Source organism: Parasteatoda tepidariorum, chromosome 11 (genome assembly GCF_982258835.1).
Source record: "Parasteatoda tepidariorum strain Cologne lab strain chromosome 11, Ptep-v5.0, whole genome shotgun sequence".
In the NCBI taxonomy this organism is placed as follows: Eukaryota; Metazoa; Arthropoda; class Arachnida; order Araneae; family Theridiidae; genus Parasteatoda; species Parasteatoda tepidariorum.
Window position 1 is genome coordinate 27,809,158 of NC_141765.1, and position 26,497 is coordinate 27,835,654.

The 26,497-nt window shown below is 27.3% G+C and overlaps 1 protein-coding gene across 1 annotated transcript in view; it reads right to left on the reverse strand.

The window, feature by feature from the left end:
- The window catches only part of LOC107447328 (choline/ethanolamine transporter flvcr2a), a 126,759-nt gene extending 100,436 nt beyond the window's left edge, over positions 1-26,323 (reverse strand). The window contains exon 1 of the mRNA XM_043039068.3: positions 26,206-26,323. Coding sequence (XP_042895002.1) covers positions 26,206-26,250 — 45 coding nt within the window. The 5' untranslated portion in view covers positions 26,251-26,323. The remainder of the gene's footprint in view (positions 1-26,205) is intronic.
- Between the last annotated feature and the right edge of the window lie 174 nt (positions 26,324-26,497).

Consider the following 26,497-nt stretch of genomic DNA (forward strand, 5'->3'; position numbering starts at 1 on the left):
ATATTAGCAGCATTGCAAAATCACTGCTAAGCGTTCTCCTCTAGTTAGAAGTAGCCGTAAAGCAAAAAAGAATTTTAAATTGAAGACTAGATGATTTTTTAACGTTAGCGTTGTAAACCCAAATCGCTCTGAGTGGTATTAGACACCAATATTTGACAAGAAAACATGTTTCATTTGAATAATTTATTGAAAAGGAATGTTCATGTATATCCCATTAATTAAAGATGATGAAGTTGATTGATGTATTTTCAATTGTTCTTATTTTATTTCAGAGTGATACAAGCCAGCAATTAAACATCATAAACTGCTTAAATGAATAATCGAGTTATGATTAACAATAAAAATGTTTGATTTCAGAAATATAGGGAGATCCAAAATAAAAAGAAAATTAACTTTTTTATGTATATATGAAATAATAAAATAATAAATGTAGAAAATGGATCTGAGAGTGGGGCTTAGTCCTGCAGCCCCACAATCCGGAGGCATGCCAAGAAATCAAAAATGCAAGTACCATGCGTACGTTAGCATAGTTTTTGCCAAGAAAATTTAAGGAATTCAAGTATTGACGATTAATCTGCTGACAAGGTTCTTTTTCTTAACCTTACGCATTCAAATTTGATGGCGGAAAAAAAAGTGGGAGAAAAGAGGACGAATTTTAATGAATTCAAAACATTACCAACCATATAACTGTTTTCGAATTCGGTGCTAATGTGTTAGACAGATGTAGAGAGAATCTCTGAAAATAGATTTTATTGTGCGCTAAATTTAAGGTTGTGGCATTAAAATATTGCAGATTATATTGACGGCTTTAATTTATTGAAAAAGGATGAAATAAGATAATTATTTTGTTTTTAAATGTTGGGAAATATGTTATGCATATTTCAGAATGACAATTACCATCATAGTCTTTCGTGGTTTTCTTCTCTATGTAGCGAGAATGCTGATTAATAAAAAATTCTCGGCCTTAGGTGTTCCTGTCCGAAGCGTCGGTGAGTCGAAGAAATATGCCCTAATTTACCCCGCTCATATATGCTTTATAAAAATTTGATTGATGGAAAATTTGCACACAGCGAATATAATACAGTTAAAGTAATTGGATTGTTCGAACTTGTTTATTTCAAACTTTTTTTTTAAATTTCAGCTTGGTTCTTAGTGTGTATAGTTCAAATTTTTTGTGCAACTGCCGGTGGAATATAAAGGTAAAATTTGTTTCGAAAATTGTCTTCCTAGGAAAATAAAAGCAAGGTTTTATCATCACTGTATTCATTATTAATTAGACATCCAATCCAAAGCTTACACCCCTGAAAAAAGACTAGGAACATACTGTTATGGTGAATTTTCTCCGGAAGTGCAGCCATTCTTTCGGTCTTACTAACTTGTGCCCTGCATATGATATATTTAAAGAGGTTGTAACATTTTGATAGATCGTGCCCTACATATGATAGATTTAAAGAGGTTTGTAACATTTTGATAAATCGTGCCCTACATATGATAGATTTAAAGAGGTTGTAACATTTTGATAGATCGTGCCCTACATATGATAGATTTAAAGAGGTTGTAACATTTTGAATTTATTTGCTTTAATTATGCTTCTACGCCTTTATGACTTCTTTTTTTTTTTTTTAAATGACAAATTGAACTTGTGAAATATGTTTAATTAATTAAATAAATAAATAATTCAGCTATACTCTGAGATAAAGTTAGATTGTTAAATCTGATCGTGAAGTTTGGTTTTTATTTAAATCTTCCGTTTGAAAAGATTTTGGATCATTTCGAATTTTTCCTTGGTTCTTTGACTTGAACTATCCAAGTTTGCTTCTATTTTTAAAATGATATGATGTTTGGAATATTTATAATTTTATTAGAGATGAAATTTTAGTATTTTTTTTCCTATTAAATAAATTATCCCAAGAAACTGATACTGTAAGATAATATCTAATTAAAAACTTCATTTGCTTCAAAAATATAATAATAGGAAATATTTTCCATTTATATATTTTTGAAGCGAACTAAGTTTTTAATCAGGCAATATCTTTCCTTCTATCAGGTTATTTCTTTCTCTATTTATCTATCTAGTTTTACAGTTTAAAAAAAAAATTCAAAAATTTTTCATAAAAAAACTATTTTAGCTGCACTCTATTAATAAACAACATTTTACCAAGTCTTCCTTTCATTCATTTTGTAGAGTTTGAAATCCCTCAATTATTCTTTTTGTGAAAAATGTAAGTGCGTCAATTCTTAAATTCTGTCTTAAAAGGACGGATCTAACGCACAGTCTTTAAAAAGCAGTATAATTATTTCAAATATAGAGTCATTCTCATAGTTTTAAGAAACCTAAAGGAATTCAGAGAAAGCGAAAACAGGAAAAAGATTATTTTAGGAAAGAAGAAGCAAGCTGTTTTTCATGATGAAGACAACATCAAAAACAAATAAGCTCGAGAAAGCAATATATTTAAACGGATCGTGCAGGGTTTAGTTTTTTATGCTGTTTTTCTTTTCTTTTATTATGTATGAAGAGAACTGATCAATAAAATATTTCTTTATACGCGACGTTCTCAAGAAAACAGCCATTTTAAATTTATGAAATCCGAAAAGATTTAAGTGAATTGTAATTTCCAACATACTTTTAATATTATCGTAATTTCTAATAATATTAATGCAAAAAAATGCATATCTTAAGAAATGGAAACTTAACTTTTGAATATTTTATGGACTAGAATCACTCTCGCGCTTTATATTAGCACCATTCTCTCATTTTGTATATTAGTGAAAAAATGATAAAAAAGTAAGGCATTCTCCCAACAGCCCAGAGGGGTCACAGAGATTAAGGCTCCACAATTTCGTGACAAACAGTATGATTGTGGTAATGGGGTCAGCATGAGCCGCGATGGCTCAGGGGATAGAGCGTTCGCCTTCCAATGCGGTGAACCGGGTTCGAATCCCATCGAAGGCTGATCAATACGAATCCGCATACGGCTTGCACCGACCACAGTGCTGACGTGAAATATCCTCAGTTGTAGACAGATTATGGGTTAGAGTCCCTTTGCAGTCAAGTTAACCGTGGGAGGTTTTCGTGATCTTCCTCTCCATGTAACGCAAATGCGGGTTAGTTCGATCAAAAAGTCCTCCACTAAGTCCAGCGAATCCCAGCGTGGGTGTCCCAGTCTAGCCTAGACTAATTATTCAGTAATAAAATGCTTGTAAATCTTCAATTTTATCAGTGGTAAAGATATCTTTAAAAAACGTTTTCCGAATCTGTTGAATAGATTTCAAATAGAACCCCTAAGTTAACGTAAATACTTCCACAGAAGGAGATTCTTGTCACCCATGGTGAGAATCGCCTCCAAAAGTGGGAAATACTAAAAATAGGAGGTGCCTCTGCCTAGTTTGACAACTAATTTGAACCAATGAAGCCATTTAACAATGAATACCACTATTTTGAAAAATAAAGATAGACGTAAGTGTAAGTTGTTAGGTGCTCACGCTCATAACCAGCTTGAGTAACAAGCTCACGCTCATATAAAAAATTCTGCTCGTTTTAATTGTTATTTCAAAATTTAATTCAAGAAAATCAAATATTTAAAGTCTATTTTGAATTTCTATAATCTATTTTGATCGGATCGAAACAGCTTTTGGGCTTTTACATTTACACACACAGTTGATTCAACTATCTAAGTGAACAACGCGTTCTACAAGTATTTTCTTTGATTGTAAGTAATAATTTCCTAAATATTTAAATAAATGCATTATACTTAAATTATTAGTTAGCGTTATATTTTCTAGAAATGATGTCGATAGACAGGGAAGCCAACTGCTAAAATTTCTCTGAGATATTTTATTTAGCCAACTACCGAGAAATGTTTTTCTTTCTAGTTATTAATAGATAGATTTTGAGTTAAACTCCTTGCAAAAGTACGATTTGTTTTCTTTTTATTTGAATGGTTGGATTAAGAAACATATCATCTGTTGTTGACATTGTTTTTTTGCACTCTAAGCCACAGAAGGATGAACACGCTTCCGTAGAATCTCCGGCACAAAATTTTGTAATCTTTCTCCTATATCTTTTCTTTTATTTGAGATTGCCATTTCCTTCCCTTTTTAAAAAAAAATTAGATTAAATAATTACTATTTTTTTAAATTTTATAAGTCTTTTGCAATATATATCACTTATATTGCAAAATATATTTGCAATATATATCAATATATATCACAATATATACATTACACTTATGACACTGCATATCATATTACTTTAAAAAAATTGAAGGCTTCGTATAGTGTCCAATATGTCTTTATTTATATATTATATTTGTTTCTTATAATCAATGTAAAATGGTAACAAAATAATATTGAGGCTATACTATGTTGTTTATAACCAACCATTGCAACAGTTTAGTTCTTCAAAGAAAATAGTATCATTAAAAAGACATTAACGGTATTTTTTTTCGCTAAGTAATCATCCTTGTTTTCAGAATATAAAAAAGCCATAGGTATCTCATGTATAGAAAAATTAGAGCTTGTTTAATTATGAAGCATACGCATTCTTATAATGTATTTTCATAAAGATACAAGAAGCCTTCTTTTCCCCAAATATTCCAATGATTTATATTTATCCTTTTCCTTAAAAAAAATTTTTTAAACTAATTAAATTTGATTAGTTTTAAAAAATATTTTTTTTTAAAAAAAAAGAACTTGTTATGCAGGTTGGTCTAAATTCATATAGTTCGAATACGGAGTTCGGATTTCTGAAAAACCAAATTTTAAAAGTTTCATATTTAAAATTTGATTTCTCAGGAGCTACTCGGTCAATTGCTAATTTTATATTTTATGTTAAACTACCTTCTTTTAAGATGATATAAAAATGTAGGCTTTAAAATTCACATTTTTTTCCAACTATTATTAAATAAAATAATAACTATTTACTGAGAAGTTATTTTTAGACAATTTAATGAATTATATACTAACTTTATAGGGACCAAAAATTTTTCAAACCACTTGAAAAGCTCTCCAGTTATTTCTCAGATTGCGGCAACTCCCTATATTTTGGAGTTCATGTCCCCTTTGAACCGTTAAGAAAGAGTCCTAGAACGTGAAAATCTGATCATTAGATCAAAAGTTATTAGGGTGGTCCATTTATTTATTTTTTTGCGCACTAAACGTCTAAAAATTTATAATTCAAATCAAAAAATTTTTTTTTTCTTTATTTCTAGTTTATTCCATTATGATGCGAAAAGGATTTTTCATTATTTGATTCTATTAAATAGACCAGAATGTATTCTGATATATTTCTTTACTCTTTGCCTTTTTTTCACTGTTAGCAAATTAATTATACCTAGATATTCTTAAAATAAAGCGTCAACTTCCTCTAATTTATTTATAATTAAAGAATGTATTTTTCTCACTATTTAGTCCAGAGTTTTGTATGTAATTATGTGTATATTTTTTCTTATTATCTGTTATAATATAATGTTTGTAAAACTTAGTTATAATAAGAGCTTCAGTTTTTTTATTGAACAGTAAATAAACTAACCAAAATTCATTATTTGACTGTAACTATTTTATTAATAATTGCCATGACGAATCGTAATTATTTACACTGTGATATTTAATGATCAAATTTATTATATAGCGATGATTTATTGTTGGATGTTAACAAAGCATTCTTTTGATTTTAAAAATATTGGGTAATCATTCAGTTATGTTATAGTTCTTTTTCAAACCAGAGCTACATTTGTTGTGTGTGCGTATTTTTGTTACCAAATTATATTTGTTAAACTTTAAGATATAATTGTACTTAATTAAACAAATTGTCAGAATTTTTATTGACAACTGAAAAAACTCAATGGAATCTTCTATAAATATGATAAAACAGACTTTTTGTTTCTAATCAATGATGATTATGAATACACTTGAATGCATTACGATTAAAAAGAGATAATTTTATTGTAGTAGTTGATTTTTATTAATCTATCTTTATTTAAATACAACGCAATATTTTTGCAATATTGCCAAAAGGGTTAAATACTTCAAACAGTGTTTGTATTTCGTATTGCGTAACACAATGAAGAGATTATAAATATTTTAGGAAGGGCGCTAGGACGAGATTTGCCATAGGCGCATCTTTCCATAGATACGCCTCTGCCAACTATGGCTGGTCTAAACGAATTCCGCACCTGTCTCGCATTAACCACATTGCTAACGTGAAATATCTTTAGTGGTTGACAGATCATGTGCTTGAGACCCCTTATCGTTGTAGGTTTTTGTGGTTTTCCTTGTCATTGAACGCCAATGCTGGTTAGTTCCATCAAAAAATCCTCCTCTGAGACAAAATTTCTCCCAATACTTGAGCCAGGAGTTCTCTAGTAAGAGTTAACATGCTAGAAGCCAGTATCCTCTATTGTTTACAATTACTATCAATTTTATTTTATTTATTTATTTACATTTTTTTTTCCTACAAAATAGGTGACTTGACCCTAATCAAGGATTTTGACAAATACCCCTAAGAAGAAATCTTGAAGAAGCTCAACATTAATAAAACAAAGAAAACTTCAGCAAAATGAGAATAATAAAATGATCTTCAGTTAGTTCAGCTCATTGTTTTGTTTAACGATCTCAATTCAGAACTATTATATTTCCTCAGAAAATGAATATTTGATCTTTATTAGTCACAATTATTGCCTGTGGCATATCTTCAAGCATATATTAGTGCTATATAGGTCTTAATAACCCTGTTGGTCAAATCTCTCTCAAGTTTCGGACCCAATTTTTTCACTTCTGAAAAATTATAAATAAAAGAGTATTTTATAATTTAAGTAAAAGATAATGACGTAAACAGATGGTAAAAACTATAAAACTATCAAAAAATATCAATTTGGAACATTTAATAAGTTTACAAAAACTTAGAAATCCCCTTGTCTCCTCTTCAACTACTTCATACTAAATTTTTAGTCGAAGCTTATCTACTTATACTTAATGTTTGAATTCTGTAAAATATGTCAAACATTAGTGTATTTTTGGATTATAACGGCGGAAAGTCGTTAAAAAATTTCAAATTTTAATTTTAATTTAATATTACTCTCTTTAAAAACAAACAGACTGTTTATTATTAAGAAAATATTTTAAATAAATAATCATTATATTAATCTTCTTCATGCTTAAGTGAATTCCTTAAAACATGAAAGAAATACTGCTGGAAAAAATTTACCTTAAGTCTATCTTATTTGTAAATACATTTTTATTATTTAAAATATTCAAAAATTGTTTTCACCAAATGATTTCGTCAAGACAGAATCACTCTTCTTTCTTTTTTTTCTTTTTTTTTTTGAAATGTAATTTAAAATCTTATTAAAGAAGACATGTTTTTGTTAAAATAATTTAGAAGTTGTAGGGCAAACTTATCAATCATCATCAGTTGTAGGCATCAAAAATTTTTGTAAGTTTCAATATTAGAAAAAACAAACTTCTAAATGGGATTTCAATTTAATTTCTACGCAAATTAACTTGTTTCTACTGACTTAAATGCAACCTATCTCAATTACATATTTACCTAAAATACATTTATATATTAATCTTGTTACCTAAAATATATTTATTAATCTACCTAACAACTGTCTAACAATTTTATCTTCACACTTAAATTAATATAAAATATTATTTATAATAAATGAAGGTTGGTTATTAATGACTAGGTTATCTTGATAAGTGTGTGAAACTACCCGAATAATCATTATCATGAAAAATTGATTATGCAATACGTAAGATAAAAATTGCATGAGTTGTTACCTAATTATACATGAGCACGGAAGCTCTTTTCTCTTATCGAAATGTTATCAATGGTCATAAATATTAACAACTAAAATAAAATGTTTCATTAATTCTAAGAATAGTTAAGCAGTTATAGCTTTTAATTTGGAATATCCTTCCCTGATCCTATAGTATGATATAAACACCAACAGATTAAAAATTTTATATGAAATTTTTTAGTACTTATCCTAACAAGTCCTAAAACTCTATAAAAATAAGTAAAAATTGAGTAAACAGTTTTTTTTCCCATTAAGTCTATATTTATTTTTACAGTTAACGGTATTAATAAATAATACAGGTAATACCAAAAATTACTGACTCTTTGAAATATCAATTAAAGGAAAACAGAAGGAATAAGAAATGTACTTGTTTCCTGCTTACTACTTAGGCAGCTAGATAATTAATTTTACCAAGCTTCAAAATTAGTGACAAAGTTATCCAGCAGACGGCACTGAGTACACCAAAACTATGAAACGATCAAACAAATTAACAGAAGGTTATGCAAATATTTTAACTTGAATGGTCAGACATGCAATAGAAAACACTTTTTTACAATTTTTAATCTGTTGTGCCATCTTTTGACAAACTTTGTAGCTTATTTTGAAACTTGGTGAAATTAAATCGCTGTTTTCTTAAGCAGAGTGCAGCAAGTCAATCTTTCTATCTCCTTTCAATTTTCTTTAATTGATTTTTCAAAACGTTGGTCGTTTTTTTGGACATCTGACATTTAAACTAACATACATATAAATTGCCTGGATAAAAATCTTTCACCTTGAATAATTTTTGACTTAATGATAGAATTTGTACTCACTATAATGTAATATTATTTTTTTTAATGCTGACGAAAATTATGGTACTCAACTGAACGCAAAACTGTATTCTCTAACAATAATTTCTTTTTAGAATATTTGTGGGTTCGTCACTATCAAAATATTGAAAGTGGCAGTATTAATTAAAGTATAGCTCCACTATTTAAATCTGAAGAAATGCTTAAAATTCTGAAGCTGATTGCAACGATGAAAATGATTTTTTGCATGCAATTATAATACACACTTACGCAAAAATGATTTTAAGTAAGGACATTTTTAAATAAAAAGTTTCTTTATTACTCATTTTAAACATGTCTAAAAGAATTATATTATAAAAATACATGTTTAATATCTTTTGCTAATATGCAATGCATAATCATAAAAGCTAAGACATCTTGATATTATGCAGAGTGTTCCATCATCTACGTCCTCATATATAATTATTAAATCATTTTTAAGAATTAAGTTTAAAAAATACAAATTACGGGTCGCAAACTACTATTTAAGAGCGGGAAAAAACTATATAGAAATCTTAAGAATCAATATTGAGACAAATGGAATTGAAAACTTTAAAACCAGTTTGGTTTTATTTAATTTAATGGCAGTCATTTAACAGCAAACCCAATTTTTTGGTTTACAACTACTGATGTTCCGCTCCGTTGCCATGTAATTTTGAACCCAATCTAGAAGACAAGGGAATTCTTGGATCAAGTATTGGGAGAAATTTGCTTTCGTGGAGGACTTTTGATGGAACTGATCTACATTTGCGTTACGCAGAGTGGAAAATCTCGAAAAGTGCCACGATTATCCTGGGGACTCTCACTCTTGATCAGTCTACCCCTGAGGATTTTTTTCGTCAACACTGTGGTCAGTGCGAGCCGGGTGCGGAATTCGTATCTAGCAGCTATCGCTGAGAATCGAACTCGGATCACGTCATTGGGTGGCTAGTACTCTATCCTAAAAGCCACTACGGCTCCACACTTCATTCAGTGATTTAAAATGATTTATACCAACGCGACGTTTAAATAAGTTATTGTTAAGCAAAATAAAATGTAAAAGAAAATAAAACAAACGTGGCAAATTTGAGAACACCCAACAAATTTTTACATGACTAATTAAGAATAATAATATTTAATAATTATGATTAAGTCATTCTCTAAAAAAATTTGGAAACTTTTTTGAAGAAAATCAGAAGAAAATGATTTTAGATATAATTAAAAAACGTATTTTATTGCTAGATCCTTAATAATGAAATAATTTTTTGGTTTGTTTCATCAGGTAAACTCAAGGAGCAACATGCAGGTAAATGGCATTTTATAGTAAGATTTCATCTAAAACCATGTATCGCGTTTATTTTGTTTATAGTTACGCTTTTGCAACATTTCTATGAGACCAAATATTTTAAAATCAACGGTAATTGAAATTTAAAAAAAAGTAATTTTTTTAGAGTAAAATAAATGGAGAAATTTGTTTGTGTTAAATTTTGACTATAATACATTGGCCTGCTTGATCAATAGCAGCATGCCAAATGCAACATGTCAGCAGCTATGTATTGTTAAATCTTTTTTCTGCTTAATTGAACTTCTTAAAGAAATGTGTTTCGCTTAATCTGATAACGTAAAGTCATCGAAAAGGGCAACATATAATAAAAAATGAAGAATTGGATTATTTTAACTTTATTTATTGTTTCGATATAAACTTGCTGTTTAATATCGATTAATTGATTATTTACTTATCTATTCTCTACCCTATGCGAAGAACTGGAATTCAGCTAGCAGATAAAAAAATTTTTGAATTGGAGTGTTTTTCCGGTTAATGCAGATGTAGCTGTGCAATGCTCAGCTGTGAATCAAAATGGGAATCAATAGAATAAGCTGTAAATACAATTATTACATTAATATCTATAAAAAAAACTAAGTTGTGGTGCGTCGTAAATTTGTAAACTATTTCAGTTGAAGAAGTACATCCATCCCTAAAAAGTGCCTCGAGAGCTAGGCCTGTTAGTCTAGCATACCTAAATATTTTTCTTTAATAAAAATACTTTCTCTTCAATTATAGTAGTATACAAAAAAGAAAAAACCAAATTTGAGCAAAGAAAAGTTCAATTGGTCAAATTTCTGCAATTCTTTCAAATTTAGTATATAGGCAGATACAGCAGTATAGTGTATGAAAACAGTATTTTGACAAAGAAATGTTTCATTCATTTACAGCTTTTGTTTTTATTTTCCAGTTTTTTTTCACTAAATGATTATTTCTTCTTTTTTCAGTACACTTTTAATAAAATAGCGTTATGTTTAGTAAAATAACGTTAGCCTTTCATACTTTTGCATTCTAAGTTTGATTACTACATATATATGTAATATATGAAGCACTGAAAGATTTATTGAGGGATTATAAAATGATTAGTATCGTGGAAACGACAGAAACCATAGAAAAATATATTAATTAACAATCTGGTAAACCCACACCGTAATTTTGACGGTGGACAAAAAGGAGAAGACTTGAAGAAAAGGTCCGTAAAAAAACACCTCATAAGTAACTATATGAATTTCAAAGCCGATTCAATTGGCCCGTTGATTCTCAATTTAAAGTAATATCTATTCGAATGAAATTATATATATATATATATAGATATATTAAAAATATTAATAAAGAAAGATTAATTTAAACACTACCTAGTATTCAACAAAATGATTAAGACTCTTAACTCTCCGCTACGCATTTTCCTAAAATAGAAGATTAACACTGGGGATCTGATTTTTTGTCGAATTTATAAGAGTGCTTGATTTCACCGAATTCGGGTAAGAGGATTAGAAAGCTACAGATGTCCGTACCTTATGTTCGTAAAGCTATTGATCTTTATTTCTCGAAAATGTATTTTTGGTTCAGCTTATTTATTTTTTCGTCGGGATGGTGTACAACCTCATGAAGAACGAAAAGAAGTTTTTATATATATAAGGATTAAGTAGTTCTAAAATTGACTTTAATTTCTATAAAACACACTTATAGTATTGCGAGGTACAAAAAATGCTTTTTGAGTAGTTATTGTTTTAAAAATTCTCTTCAATTAAAATACTTTCAATTTTGTTGATATTTTTAACTTATTAAAAGATATAACCCCTGAGAAGTAGTTGATTGATACATTATTTATAACAATATTGTATGTTATATAATTGAAAAAATTAAAAATGTATAAACATTAAAACATCAAGTATTAAAAATATATGAAGTAGCATGTGTCACATTTCACTTTTATGTAAGTCCTCTTTTTCAAAAGTCTCAATTGAAAAATAGGTGGAATTATTTCTTTAGATACAATAGATGCAAAAATAAAGTTGCTTAAATCCAATAACTACAGTGTCTTAAAAATATTTTTTTTATTTTGAAAAGTAAGTTTTTACATATTTTGTCTGTCAAAACTTTTGATCAGAATGATATGAAATTAATAAATGCATAATGTTATGTCATGTAATACTATGTGACAAAACAATCACGAATGAGATTAATTTTTTGGGACAGTTTTTTAACACTTTAAAATGTAGTCGAACTTTTGAAGAAATGCAAGAAAAATTCATAAAACGCTTTGCTAAATATATATATATATATATATATATATATATATATATATATATATATTATATATATATATATATATATATATATATATATATATATATATATATATATATATATATATATATATATATATATATATATATATATATATATATATATATATATATATTTAGTATGAATTTAAATTGATCTGGATTTCTGTGCAATATAAATTTTGTGCACTTATCACGTGCAATAACCAAAATAATTGCTACAAATTACAAATTTATTGTTACATTTCTTGGTACAGGGTGATCAAAAACGTTTTTTTTTCCGTTTGTAATTTATTGTCGGTCCCTTAAACCTCTAAAAGTTTCAAGCTTTATAGATATGCATGAGAAATCACATGATCTGAGCACTTCCGAAGTTATAAAATGTTTTTTTAACGTATTTTTAGAGAAATATGAAGAAATGTGTCAGTGTATAAGTATTTCCATTATTTTGTCGAAATTACATATTCGACAAAAAAAGAAGAGGAAAATTTCAAGTATTTTCATATGCAATTATATTATTGCAATACTTTTGTATTGCAATTTCTGCCTTTAATGCATATTTTCAGAATCATTGTCAAAAATGAAATACAAAATGTCCTACCTTTGGGACTGCAAATCAATATTTAAGCCGGGAGAAAATAAAAAGATATCGAAATTTAACTTATCACTTTTGGAAAAAAAAGCGGAATTAAAAACACCAAAAACAGTTTGATTGCAAGCTTAAATATGAGTTAATTTCTATTTCTAATAATTGACTTTTAACATTTTCAAACATTTAAACAGATTTCGATGTTTTTTTAATCATCTTCTTTGTTGGTGATTTACATCAGATTATTAAGAATTTTCCTCTTTCTAGCTTGAATCAAATGTGTGAACTCCAATTTATATAATTTTTTATTTATTTTTTGACTAATAAACCTAAAAATGTATGAGGGGCGATTAAGAACATACGGTAGAAAATTTTGCTTCTTCTATGAAATTTATTTTCGCGTGAAATATTATACACTTTTTTTCTCTCAATTTTAATAAGCGACTTCAATCTAACCTTTTGACAGAAAACTTTCTAATTCATTCACACTCTCTTTTACCAGTTACATCGTATGAAATAAAAATATGAGGAATTATTCTCAAAACTCTTAAAAATTTTGAAAATTTATAAATTAACACATTTTATATTTACATGCTAATAATTTATATTAAAATTGTGAAAGTTGTTCAAATATACGTTTTCAACTTATTTTATCTTTTAACTTTTAGAAATTATATACAGAACATATATTGAAGAAAAGGGTGACAATGACAATTCTTGTAGTTCTCTAAACATTTATTTTATTTTTTATGTAGAGCATTTTTTGTGTATTTTATTTTTAATTAATTTTCCTTTAATAATATAATAGAACAAGTTGCATTATGTAAAAAAGAAAGGATGAGAAGAGGAGGAAAAAAAGAGAGTAAAAGATACAGAAACAAAATAGAAATATTTTCTCAAAATAATGGACCCTTCTCCACAATTATTGGGATGGGGGTCCAGACACCCCGGACCCACCTGGTTCCAACTGCCATCAATTGAATGATAAAACTTAAAATGTAGTGTTCCATAGAATTTCTAAAAGCTAAAAGATAAAATAAGTTGAAGACGTATATTTGAACAACTTTCACAATTTTAATATGAATTATTAACATGTAAAATTAAAATGCGTAAATTTATAAATTTTCAAAAATTCAGGGGTTTTGAGAACAAATCCTTATATTTTTATTTCATACGATGAAAAATGAAGAAAAAAATGATAGTGTGAAAGAATTAAAAAGTTTTCTGTCAAACGGTTAGATTGATGTTGCTTATTAAAACTGAGAGAAAGAAGTGTATAATATTTCATACGAAAAGAAATTCATAGAATAAAAAAAAAATTCTACCGGATGCTCTTAATCACCACTCATAGTATACATTTTTAGGTTTATGAAGCAAAAAATAAAAAAAAGGATATAAATTGGTGTTCAAACATTTTATTCAAGCTAGAAAGAAGAAGAAACTTAATCGAAATTTGATGTAAATCACCAACAAAAAAGATGATTATAAAAAAATCAAAATCTGTTTAATTGCTTGAAAAAGTAAAAAGCTGATTATTAGAAATAGAAATTAACTCACATTTAAGCTTGTAATCAAATTGTTTTTGGTGTTTTTAATTCCGCTTTTTTTTTTCAAAAGTGATAGGTCGAATTTTGATATCTTTTTTTTTCTCCCCGCATAAATATTAATTTGCAGCCCCAAAGGTAAGAAATTTTGTATTTCATTTTTGACAATGATTCCAAAAATATGCATTAAAGGCAGTAATTGCAATACAAAAGATATGAAATTACTTAAAATTTTTCTTTTCTTTTTTTGTGAAATATATACTCTTAATGACAAAATAATAGAAATACTTCTACTCTAATACATTTTTTCATATTTCTTAAGAAATACGCTAAAAAACCATTTTATAACTTCCGAAGTGTTCAGATCATAATGCAATTCCTCATGCATATCTATAAAGTTTAAAGCTTTGAGAGGTTTAAAGCAAAAGAAAATGAATGAATGCACTGTAACTTCATTTAAAATTAAAATCAATTTAGCAGCGAAATAGTTTAAAAATTCACACATTGAAAAAAAAATTGAAATCTATAAGCAAATTTTTATTAAATTGTCATAAAACTCCAATCTAATAAAACTCTAATCTCTAACTCTACTAAAACTATTAAATTGTCATAGTAAAAATTGAGTAAATTGATTTTTTTTCATCAAGTCTAGATCTATTTTTACAGTTGCTGAAGGTATTAATAAATAATACAGGCTATACCAAAATTTACCGATGATTTGTATTATCAAATAAATGAAAACAAAAGAAAATAGAATTGTACGGTTTCCTGCATTCTACTTGGACAACTAGATAATTATTCTTACCAAGCTCTAAAATTAGTGATAAAGTTAGCCAGATTTTGAGTGGTTGGATATTTTGAATATAATTAATGATAATAATTCTGAAAATATGCGTTGAAGGCAGTAATTACAAAACAAAAGATAAGAAAATATTTATATTTTACTCTATTTAGTCTATATTAGATTCTATTTTCTTTGTAATATATGTATGCTAAAAAACAATGTCGTAGAACATGTAAATGAGAATGAAGGAAAATTTTATATCAAAATAAGAAAGCAAAAACTCTCTCTTAGAAAAAAATATATTTAATTTGGCTGAAGCTTTATTTCGGCTTCCAATCCTGTAATGATCAATTGGGGAAAACCGTTTTTAATCAATGTAAGGATCCTGTAATGATCAATTGAGAAAAATCATTTTTTAATCAACCTTAATATCATAAATAATGTGCAATAATGCCTAATATGTGATTTGTAACTCAATTTCTGGTATTTTATTTTTTTTTCTAAAAATGATTTTAAACATAATTCTGACAGTATTTATAAAATTATATACTTTTCAGAAGATAAGTTTTGAAACATTTTCCCTGAATAATTAATTTGTTTAAAAAAAGTTATATATGGGAGATTGAAATTAAATTTTAAAAGCGTTAACTTTGCTAATAACTAGGTGCAAAACGGTTTATTAGAAAGTTACTCTTCCATCTTCAAAACAATAATGATTAACAATGCAAAAACACTTTTAAATCTCTTCATTTAAGTTTTTAGCAGTCTCACTAAGCTATATTTAGCAGCTAGTTAAAGGGTTGGCCTTTTCTAGTTCAGAGGGTTCTTGCATACTTATAATAAACGTGGTTATTTTAGAAGGTGATATGTTTTCAAATCTGAGAAGTACGGAATGTTATTTTCGTTTCAGACAAAACAAATTAGAAGCAAAGCAAGAAATCTTTATTCCAAGCAATAAACTGAAAAGAAAGAGCTTGTTTAAGATTAAAACTTTTCTTAAGTAATTATGTATTGAATATACATTAACATAACAGGGCCATATCCATAAACCAAAAATCTATACTAGCAAAACAATATCATATTTATAACAAAAAAAATTATATTAACGCAACAGGGTATATCAATATACCGAATATCTGTATCATGACATTGACACAGGAGTGCCAAATTCGAATCTCGATTTGGCATGTTGATTTGCATGTTTTTTGATCAGCACTAATTACAATTCCTGTGTAAAATATAGCCAAAGGTAGGCGTATGATAGCTTAAATCCCGTAGCCATCTAAAGTCATTTCTATATGTTATAAATTAGTTTTTTTTTTCATTTAACTATTAATTTGTTATTTTTTGAAGCATCGTATATGAAGGAATACGGTGGAATTTTTCAGCTAGACTTAATCAAAAAGTCTTCTACATTACATTGCTTTACGTAATTGAAAAATTATTATACAATTTTAAAATTTTAAATTTTTTGGTTATGATTAAAGTAAATAAAAAAAATAATGATTATTATTTGTTTCATGAAATTACGCTTGCGTAAATGAGTTTTAGAATTACGTTCAAAAAATTTCCAGGAATATCTTAAAAATCCATAAAAAATTAAAAATAAATGAATAAATAAACAATTTTAAGGAGTTCGAACTTCTCGCACTCCTTTGATTAAACGGTTAGGACTAAATTTTCCTGATTGTGGCTAACTCTTACCCATAATTGTTTAAAAAAAGAAATACGAACAGTCGTTGTTGTAGTTGTAGTTCATTTATGTCGCACTAGAGCTGCACAATGGGCTATTGGCGATGGTCTGGGAGTTCTAGTTTTTACATCCCTGAGGATGATTCGAAGACATGCCATCGCAATTTTGATCCTCTGCAGAAGAGATGGCACCCCCGCTTCGGTAGCCCGACGACTTGCACGCAAAGTCGAGCACTTTACGGTAGAACAGTTTAACGAGGACCAATAACGCACACCCTCGGTCCCTACGCAGACTAATCCAAGTGGTCACCCACCCGCACGCTGACGGCAGCCAGTGATGTTTGACTTCGGTGATCTGCTGGGAACCGTGTCTTAACGATCAGTCCACTTCGGGACGAATACAAACAGTCAAAGAAATTTTAAATTCATTAAAAAAAAATTTCATTCAAATTCATTAAAATTCATTAAATTCATTTAAATTCATTAAATTCATTAAATTCATTTAAATTCATTAAATTCATTCAAATTCATTAAATTCATTAATTCATATCCAATTCCTTAACTTCAGCCAAATTAATTATTTGTGGTATGTTCCACAAATTAATTGAGATGTTACTTTATGCACGGAAATCGAATAATCAATTCAAAACTTATTGAGGATGACTAATTTTAAATTTTTACTATTGTACAATGCGAAAAAAATGATTTCACGTATTTTTGATTTCACGTAAACTTTTTGATTTGACGTATTTCTGAATGGTTAGATAGGCTATCCTTAAATATGCTAAACGATTGAAACAAACTATATTCTACATTAAGAAACAAGACAATAACTTGTTTTCCTCGAAAAATCTACCTTTTTTTCAGTCGATTTGAATCTTTTACCCTTAAAATAAGAGGGCTATTTGCAAGGCGTCAATAGCTAAGTCAGAAGAGTGGTCGAGACTTTGGATTCTTTCCTTTTTTGCAATTTTCTTCATATTTCGAAATATTTAAGATACCAGAAAACAATTGCTCAGAATAGTAAAACTCGTTTATTCAAATATAATCCGGTATAAACTATAATATTTCATATTCATTCATTATTTTTTATTATTTTATTTAATAATGTTCGAAACTATTTTGAATCATAGTTACACATATTTTTGCATCGTGCAAAATTGTACAATTTTTCACAAAACTTAAAATTTGAATGAATTTGGTTAAAGAGTTTCTGAGTGATAATATTCAAAATATTTATAGACAGTCTTAGAAACTTTGTAATCAATTAAGTAAAAAAAAAACTAAGTAGTATAATAGTATTTTAAATGATTAAAGAAACGCTAAGAAAATCTCACAAAATCTGACACTCAAGATTGACAGGCGATTCCTATCGAAATACTAACGTCTTTCATTTCCATATAGCAAGTTATTGATTATTTTAAACCCTCCGTCGTTCTGATCAACGTAAAGAATAATTCCTCAGTTTTTATTAATCATTTTCAAGGCCATTTTTTCTGTTAATGTTGTGTTCAAATATTTTTCCAATTGAGATTGATTTACAAACAGAAATTCATTTAGTTTATTACCTAAAATTAAATTGGTTTCTTAAAACATTTTCTTTTTTGATGTAAAGGCGAGTGAGATTTTCAAAATTGAACTGTTAAGAATTGGTAATAAACTTAAATTTTTTTCTCTTATACATAACCGAATTTATTATTTATGCATTCATATTTAGCTGCAGATAAACTAGATGAAAATTAATAATCAATTGAATAAACGCATAACGCAAGAGAAAATACCTCCCCAAAAAATTAATTAAAAAAAAAAAACGGCTGGTCTCTCTTCTTGATCTTACACTAACCTTTACTATTACCCACATTTATCTAAAGAAAGCCCTCCATTGGTATTTTTTGTGTTTGTTTTCGAAAGTTAATATCAGATGGCCGCACAAATCATAGGTAAGAAAAGAGTTTTTGATCGACATTTAAAAATTAATGTAGTTAATGGGAACTATACTTCCCACAGCCCTATTCATATTTTTCTCACCTAAATATTAGTTTTTTTTCATACGTTATGTGCCTATTTTTCAACTTTATTGTCTTCAGAAACTCTAAAAATCCATAGTAAGGGCAGAATAATGGAACACTCTGCTTAAACAATACGAAAGCAATATGTTCTCCATTCACAATTGATTACTTATGTTCCTTTGTTTGTTAAACTAAAGATATCTAAAACTTTTTTAAAAAAAAATAATTGTCCCTTGCTTTTTCCAATTTCCATAACTCTTGAGCCTATTACAATAAATGAGATGCAGTAATTGAGTCTTGGAGCAACCTTTGTGTTTTTGAAGTGGGAAAAAAATTTGCTTTGAGTTTCGTAATAATTATTTGTAAGGCTATGAACAAAATAATCGAGCACATTTTATTTTTATTATAATAATAAAAACTTATTGTGTGAAAAAATGTTCTGGAAAATAGGAAATGTTGTTAAAAATATGGAAAATATTTCCCTGAAAAGGTAACAGAGTTAACCTTTTTTTTTTCTAATGATGATAATAAAAAGAAAATGATAGTTAATGATTTTTTTAAAATTAAAACATTAAAAGTAAGAAAATTAAAAAATATTTATATTACTTGATTTTTTTTCATGTCTGTTTCATACTTAAAACTAATTTTTTAAGTTTTAGTTTCAAGGAAAAAAATAAAAAGATAGTAGCATTGATAAGATAACAGTGGTAAAATTCTAAATTATTGTATATATATATATTTTTAAAAATCTAGAAAAAGAATAAATTATTTAAATAACTGCGTACACTGTCAATACGCTTATTTAAACCGCATGTTAGGAATTTATCTAAGGGAAAACTCGTTTGCCATTACAGACTATTTAAAAAAAAAAAGCAGTGAATACCCTCTTTTTTTTTGTTCGATGAAGCAAAAGTTTTTTAATTTAGTCATTTTTTAGTGTGTCTTGTCTTTTACTATTTTAAAATGTTTATCTATTTAGCTGTTTAATGTAGCTTTTTGGATTTTTGCACTAAAACAAATAGAATTTTATTTTTTAATAATTTTAGAATTATTTAAGTTTTCTGGTTTTTCGTTCATTAAAATGCTACGTCTGTGACCCCATCTGTTTACATACATGACAAACTTTTAGTAACAGAAACGATATTACGGACAGAATTTTCTTTGAAAATTTTAATTTAATTACTTTTATTAATATTTAAGTATGAATGAAGTATAATATCAAGCATAATATGATGTATCTTTGTCTAGAATACGCCAAAATAAAGAAATAAGGACAATAGACGTCACAGTTTTCAGCGTAACTAGCCAAAGTTGTATCAATAAGCATAATTAAAAGGAAAAAAACTGTATTAAAAACATTTAAGTAGTTTAGAAGAAGTTACTGTGTTCTTAATTATTTTTAAAAAATTACATATTCTCAAATCAATTTTTTTTACTTTTCTCAATTTCCAAATGACATTGAATTTTTAAAATGAACCACTGGATGTTCCGTAACAACTACCCTTAGAATAATTTCCAAGAAAGAAGTAAATAGGATCTACAAGTTTGCAAATTAAGAGAGAGGGGAAAAAAGACACTGAAATCTAGCGAATCAAAGTCAAACGTCAGCTACAGTAAAGGTAAAATTAAAATTATTAAAAAAAAAGTTTATATGTCGGATGAAATTGAAGAACTATAAAAATCTATCATTGTTGTAGCATCTGATTTAGATCATCTGACAAATAAAAAAGTTTTCTGATTTAAATTCCACTTTCACAGTGATTGACATCGTTACTGTGTCTATAGATTTTGATTACCTTTTTGCATTTTTTTTCAATAAATTGCAAAGGTAATGTTCAATCTGTAGCTTAGCCTAAATTCCTTTTTTGATTTATTTATTAGATATAAATTAAATGAATTTAAGTAAATTAAGTGGTGAAAATAAAGAATGTATACGCATTTTGGAGTTAACTTCGTGGTTCTAAAAAAATGGTGGCGTTTTAAAAATGAACTATATAAATATTAATTTTATCTGATTTACTAATTTCTTTTGGATTCTTTACCCTTTTACATTATATGATAATTCGTACATAATACTTGTAAACTCGAACGTAATTCGAATAATTTTGTAATTCGATGTACTCGAACGCAATTCTAGTAAATCCATATTTTTTGAAAGAAAATTTGTTCCTTTTTAATGAAACAAATTGTATTATCTAGAAACGCAACGTGAGAATAAAAAACACTCTAATTAAAGCAATTATCGCGTGAAAATTTTACCAAAAATTTAAAACTATTGCTTGTTAATGCAGTTTTAATAGAAGTTTTGAATCTTAAAATTAAAAATTCACATTACTCCTTTGCTTTTTTCTCTCCTTTGAGAAATTTTAAAATATCGAAGATAGTATTTTTGCATTATTTTTCAAATTTTGTGTTAACTTTGATAGCCAGGTTTTATTTACCCAGAAATTGTGGATGCAATTGGTAGTCTATGCGAGTATTCGAAGCAAAACCGCTGGGTATAAAATTTCCTGAAATAAGAACTCTTATGTGACCTTTTTACTCATTTTCCCCTTGTTTCCTTTCCTTTAAAATAATTTTATATGGCCCGATTTTTCTCCAATCCACAGACATAGTTCCTAGCACTGAGTGATATTATTATCTTGAAGTTGATGTTGCCTAGTCACATCTAACTGTTGAACCACTAAACTATATAGTTCATTCACCCCCAATCACATATGCACTGTAAAACATTCCGGATCAAATTACGGCAAAAAATACCGTTACTCAGGGTGCCGGTACTTTTTACCAAAAAATCCTTTTTTTAGGAGCATGTTACGAAACAAAAATATGATATATCGTCATTTTTACTGTGATAATTACCGTAAAATCACTGACTCACTCTAATTATCTAAACATTACTATAAAAATTACTGTACAATATTTTACGGTAAAAATGAATTTTGTGGATTATGCACCAAAAGTGCCGTTACTTTATACCGTAATCTGATCCGGAATTTTTTTACAGTGTAACTGTTTGACGATTAAACTGTATAGTACATTCAATCCAATCATATCTAACTATTTAACCATTAAACCCAATCACATCTGACTGTTTGACAATTAAACTGTATAGTAAATTCAATCCGATTGAATTTATTGGTGCTATCAATTCGTGACAATTATTTTAAGTAATTTCTGTTCTATCACTAAGGTATATATATATATATATATATATATATATATATATATATATATATATATATATATTGAGAACAAAATTTTGCACACAGTATATAGTTTATAATTCTTCATATAGTTTGCATATAGCCTGAATACAAATTGTTATTAGTAATTCGATTTTTTTAATTCCTTAAAAGAAAAAATTTTTTAATTTTCTTTTATCTGAATTATAATTAAAATTTACTTAGATTATCGGCTTCGTGTAAATTAATCGTTATTGTGATACGTTGTTTAAGTTCAAATATAAAAATAGATGTTTTTTGTTTAACAAATAGATAAGAATTTTCACAAAATATTTCTTTTCGTTAAAATTCTGTAATGACTCAATTTTTAATATTCCTTTCTCGTGTATACTATTAGCTATTTATAAAAAGATTATTCTGATAGCAGATTCATGTTCTTCTCTATTCTCTTTCCAATATATTTCTTATGTTGACATCACTCCTGATAAGCTATCTATTGAATTGTATTCATTATTTAAAATCATTTCTAAGTAATATGATATTAAATAAAAAAAATTATGTAGGTAACTGTTAAAACAATTTTCAACAATTGAATATGCTTCTTAACTGACTATAAGAGAAGTAAAATAATTCAACGTTAAAAATGAAACAAGTGAAACTATTTATTCTAACTATGAGTTGCATTGTGTGTCGTTATCAGCGTTTTAGATTTTATTTTTTACATTAGCTTCCGCATATTTTTATTTCAGTAAGTTTTTCCTTCCTATGAAAAAAATTATAGATAAATGTACTGAGAAGCTATTTCATTTTCCGTAATTATTCTAAATATTTAAGTATTACTACTATTTATTTTATTTAATGATACGGAAATTTTATAATAAAAATTTATTAAAATAAAAATGTTTTCTGTAAGATATAATGTACCTATGAAGGTATAAATTACAAAAAAAAAAATTTGTGGCACGTATTCTTTATGACCTCGAAAATAGTCTTTTTTATAAGGGGGGGGGCGAGAACTGGTCGTAGCTTCAGGTTTTGATATACATTTCGAAATAAAGAAAAATTTTCAACTTAATTAATTTTGAGTATTTTAAATATTTACCCTTTTACTGATGAAAATTTGAAATTTTTAGTACGGAAATGTAGATAGTAAAAAATGGCCATTTTGGAGCTATTTGCACGGGCTAAATGTTTTATCTAAAATATTTTTTTTGAATTACTTTTGAGAGCTACGCAAAAACCTTTTATTTGAGATATATGAAACCTACTATCTATCAAAAAAGCCAAAATCATATGCAAAAACGTAAAAAGGAATGAAAGAAAAACAAATGATGGCTGTTTTTGGCCCAATTTTCCAAAGACAGGCACGAAAATTTTCAAAAAGCTATTGAAATTTTGTTGAGGCTCAATTACAAAGTATCACTGAACAGCAAACCTCGCAAATAAAACTAAATGAAAAGTCTAGAGATTAAGTAAGCTTAAGACCACAGCAAGCAAAAAATAACTGTAAAAGTACAACCGGAAAATATTAAACTCTTTTGATACGTATGCAAGTATGATACTTATTATTAAGGCCCGGATTTTGATGACATTTGCATTTTTTTGCATTTTTGGACATTTTTTGTCTTTTAGAGCATTTTTTTAGATTTATAGGGCATTTTTCTTTAAATTTTGGGGCGTATTTTGCATTTTAATGCATTTTTTAAAGTTTTTTATTAATTTTTTCCAATTTTTATTATTTTTTATCAATTTTCATTATTACACTGGCTTCCAAACAATGAAGAAAATCTATAGAATATTAACAGGTGAAGCAAAATCTTTTCAAATTGAAGAAGAATTGTCAGTAAGTGAGACCGTCTTTTTCAAGTACGCACCTATAACATCAGTAGACGTTGAAAAAAGCTTCTGCAGGAATGAAAATTTACTTTCAGACAAGAGACTCTCGTTTACATTTCAAATTATCAAAAAACATTTAATAATCCAATGTAATTCTGATATTTAATAATATTATGAGATGGAAGTTGTTATATCCATTAAAGTTTCTATACAAAATAAAAATATTTTGGTGTCAATATATTTTCCTTTTTTTGTTATTTTAGGATATAAAGCAAATTTTTCAAACTTTAATGAACGCAGAACAAGTATTGCATTGCTTTATATTTTTTAAATGACTCATAATAATTTTAAAGAGCAAAACATTTTTTTAATTCAATATTTTTACTTTATTTAAGGCATTTTTGCGCAATTTTTGGATTTTTAAGGGCATTTTTTGTCCTTTTTAAGGACATTTTTTGCACTTTTTAAGGGCATTAGTTGAGATTTTTTAGGTCATCAAAATCCGGGCTCTACTTATTATCAACTTATTTCGTTCGATCATAAAATGTAGTGCGAATAAAAACATTCTGTGGCGAAATGAAAGTATAAAAAACACGATAATTAAGCAATATAATTATTTAAACATTACACATATAACAGATTTTAGCCAACTATATAAAATAAAAATAAATGATAAAATGTTGTTGAAATCGAAGAGGAACTCATTCTCTCCCTCGAGTACTGTAGAAAAATCCGTCACGTGATTGATTTTTTCACAAACATCGGTCAATTCAAAGCAAATTTTAACATAAGGTTATTGTTATGATTCCTATGATAATAAAATTATGATAATAAAACTTTGAAATGAAAAGTCCTGAGATTAAGTATGCTTAAGACAACAATTTCGTCAGTAACAAGTGAAAAATAACTATGAAGTTACTACAGAAAAATATTAAACTCGTTTGATATGTATACAAGTATAATACTTATTATTAAATTATTTCTTTCGATCTTAAAATATAGTGCGAATAAAAGCAGTCTATGGCAAAATGAAAGTAAAAAAATAAAAAACATGATTATTGAGCAATAAAATTATTTAAACAAAAACATATAACAAATTTTAGTCAACTATATTAAATTAAAATAAATGATAAAACGATGACGAAATCGAGGAAGAACTCACTTTCTCCTTCGAGTACTGTAAAAAAAAAAAACAGTCACGTGACAGTTTTTTTTTTCATAAACATCGGTCAGTTCAAAGCAACTTTCAACATAAGGTTATTGGTATGATTTAGTTTAGAAGTTAAAAGAACTTACAGTTAAGTTACATTTCTAAGAATTTTTTGCATGAATTAGTGAGATTTTACATTTGCTTTAAGAGATAAAATTTGTAAAATAAAGCGCAAAATAAAATTTAATAAAAAGTTTCCGATATGATCTGATAATTAAACATTCTGCTAAATTTTTGGTTCATTTCTCCTTTTTTATATATAATATGATTTTTTGAATGAAAAACTAGATTTTCTTTATGCAAATTAATGGCTACATTCCTCCAAAAATTTTACAAAATTCCTGTAATTCGCAATTCTTGTTTTATGTAATGCCAAACAAAATGTTTGAATATGGATAATGTTGTTATGTAATGCCAAACAAAATGTTTGGATAATGTTATGTAGCACACACAAGTGACCTAGAAACAGCTATTTAATATTTTTATGCCTTTCCACGTGTGAAATTTGCTTCGAATTTTGAAAAAAAAAATTTTTTGTTAGTGATAAATTCGTTTTTCTTGATGTTGAAGGTTTCAATTTATACACTTTCCCAGAATGATTATTTTAGATCGAAGCAAACAAATAAATCTAAAATTATTTTTGGTTTAATATGCGTGAAAGTCCATAATGTGCGTAGGCACAATTAGCAGCTATTAAAGCCATTTTTTGATATTAAAATCAAAATTACGTGCCCCTCTCATAAGAACATTTCTTGATTTTCACGTAAGTTAAAAGGAGAGAGGTAAATTTTCCTTTTAATTAGCAACTGTCATCTTTAAAATACTGCTAAAATTCCACACAGCAAAACAATTTTAATTTTTCATCTACTTCAATGCAAAAGCAACATAATTAACTATCCCATGCTTTTAGGTCGGATAATCTCTTTTCACACAACAAGTTTAAAAGCACAAATAAACATGCGTTAATATTATTAATTTGTATAAACATTTTTTCGAAATGAAATTAAATTTTAATTTTGTTTTACTTTGTTAATCTATTAAATAGAGAATTATTATTATCATTTCATTAGCTTGAAATCATGTAAAGTTTGTGAAATAATGAAAGGAAGAGACTAAAATTGTTAAATTTGACTTACAATGTTTATGCTGAAAATCTTTGTATTCATGAAATGTGACCTCATAAAATAAGAGTCCGTGTAAACAGCTTTCACTTACAGCTTAGGAAAAGAGATTCTAATCGAACCATTTTAACATTAGCAATTATTAAATCAATTCCAAATGTTTTCGGACTTTTGACTAATACCACCAGAAAACTTGACGAACTTATTACTGATTATTCTTGGCAGACTTACGAATGCAATCGTAAAAATTACATCATTTAAAAAAAAACTATTATTGGGAAATATAATAATAATCTTTTTGATTACG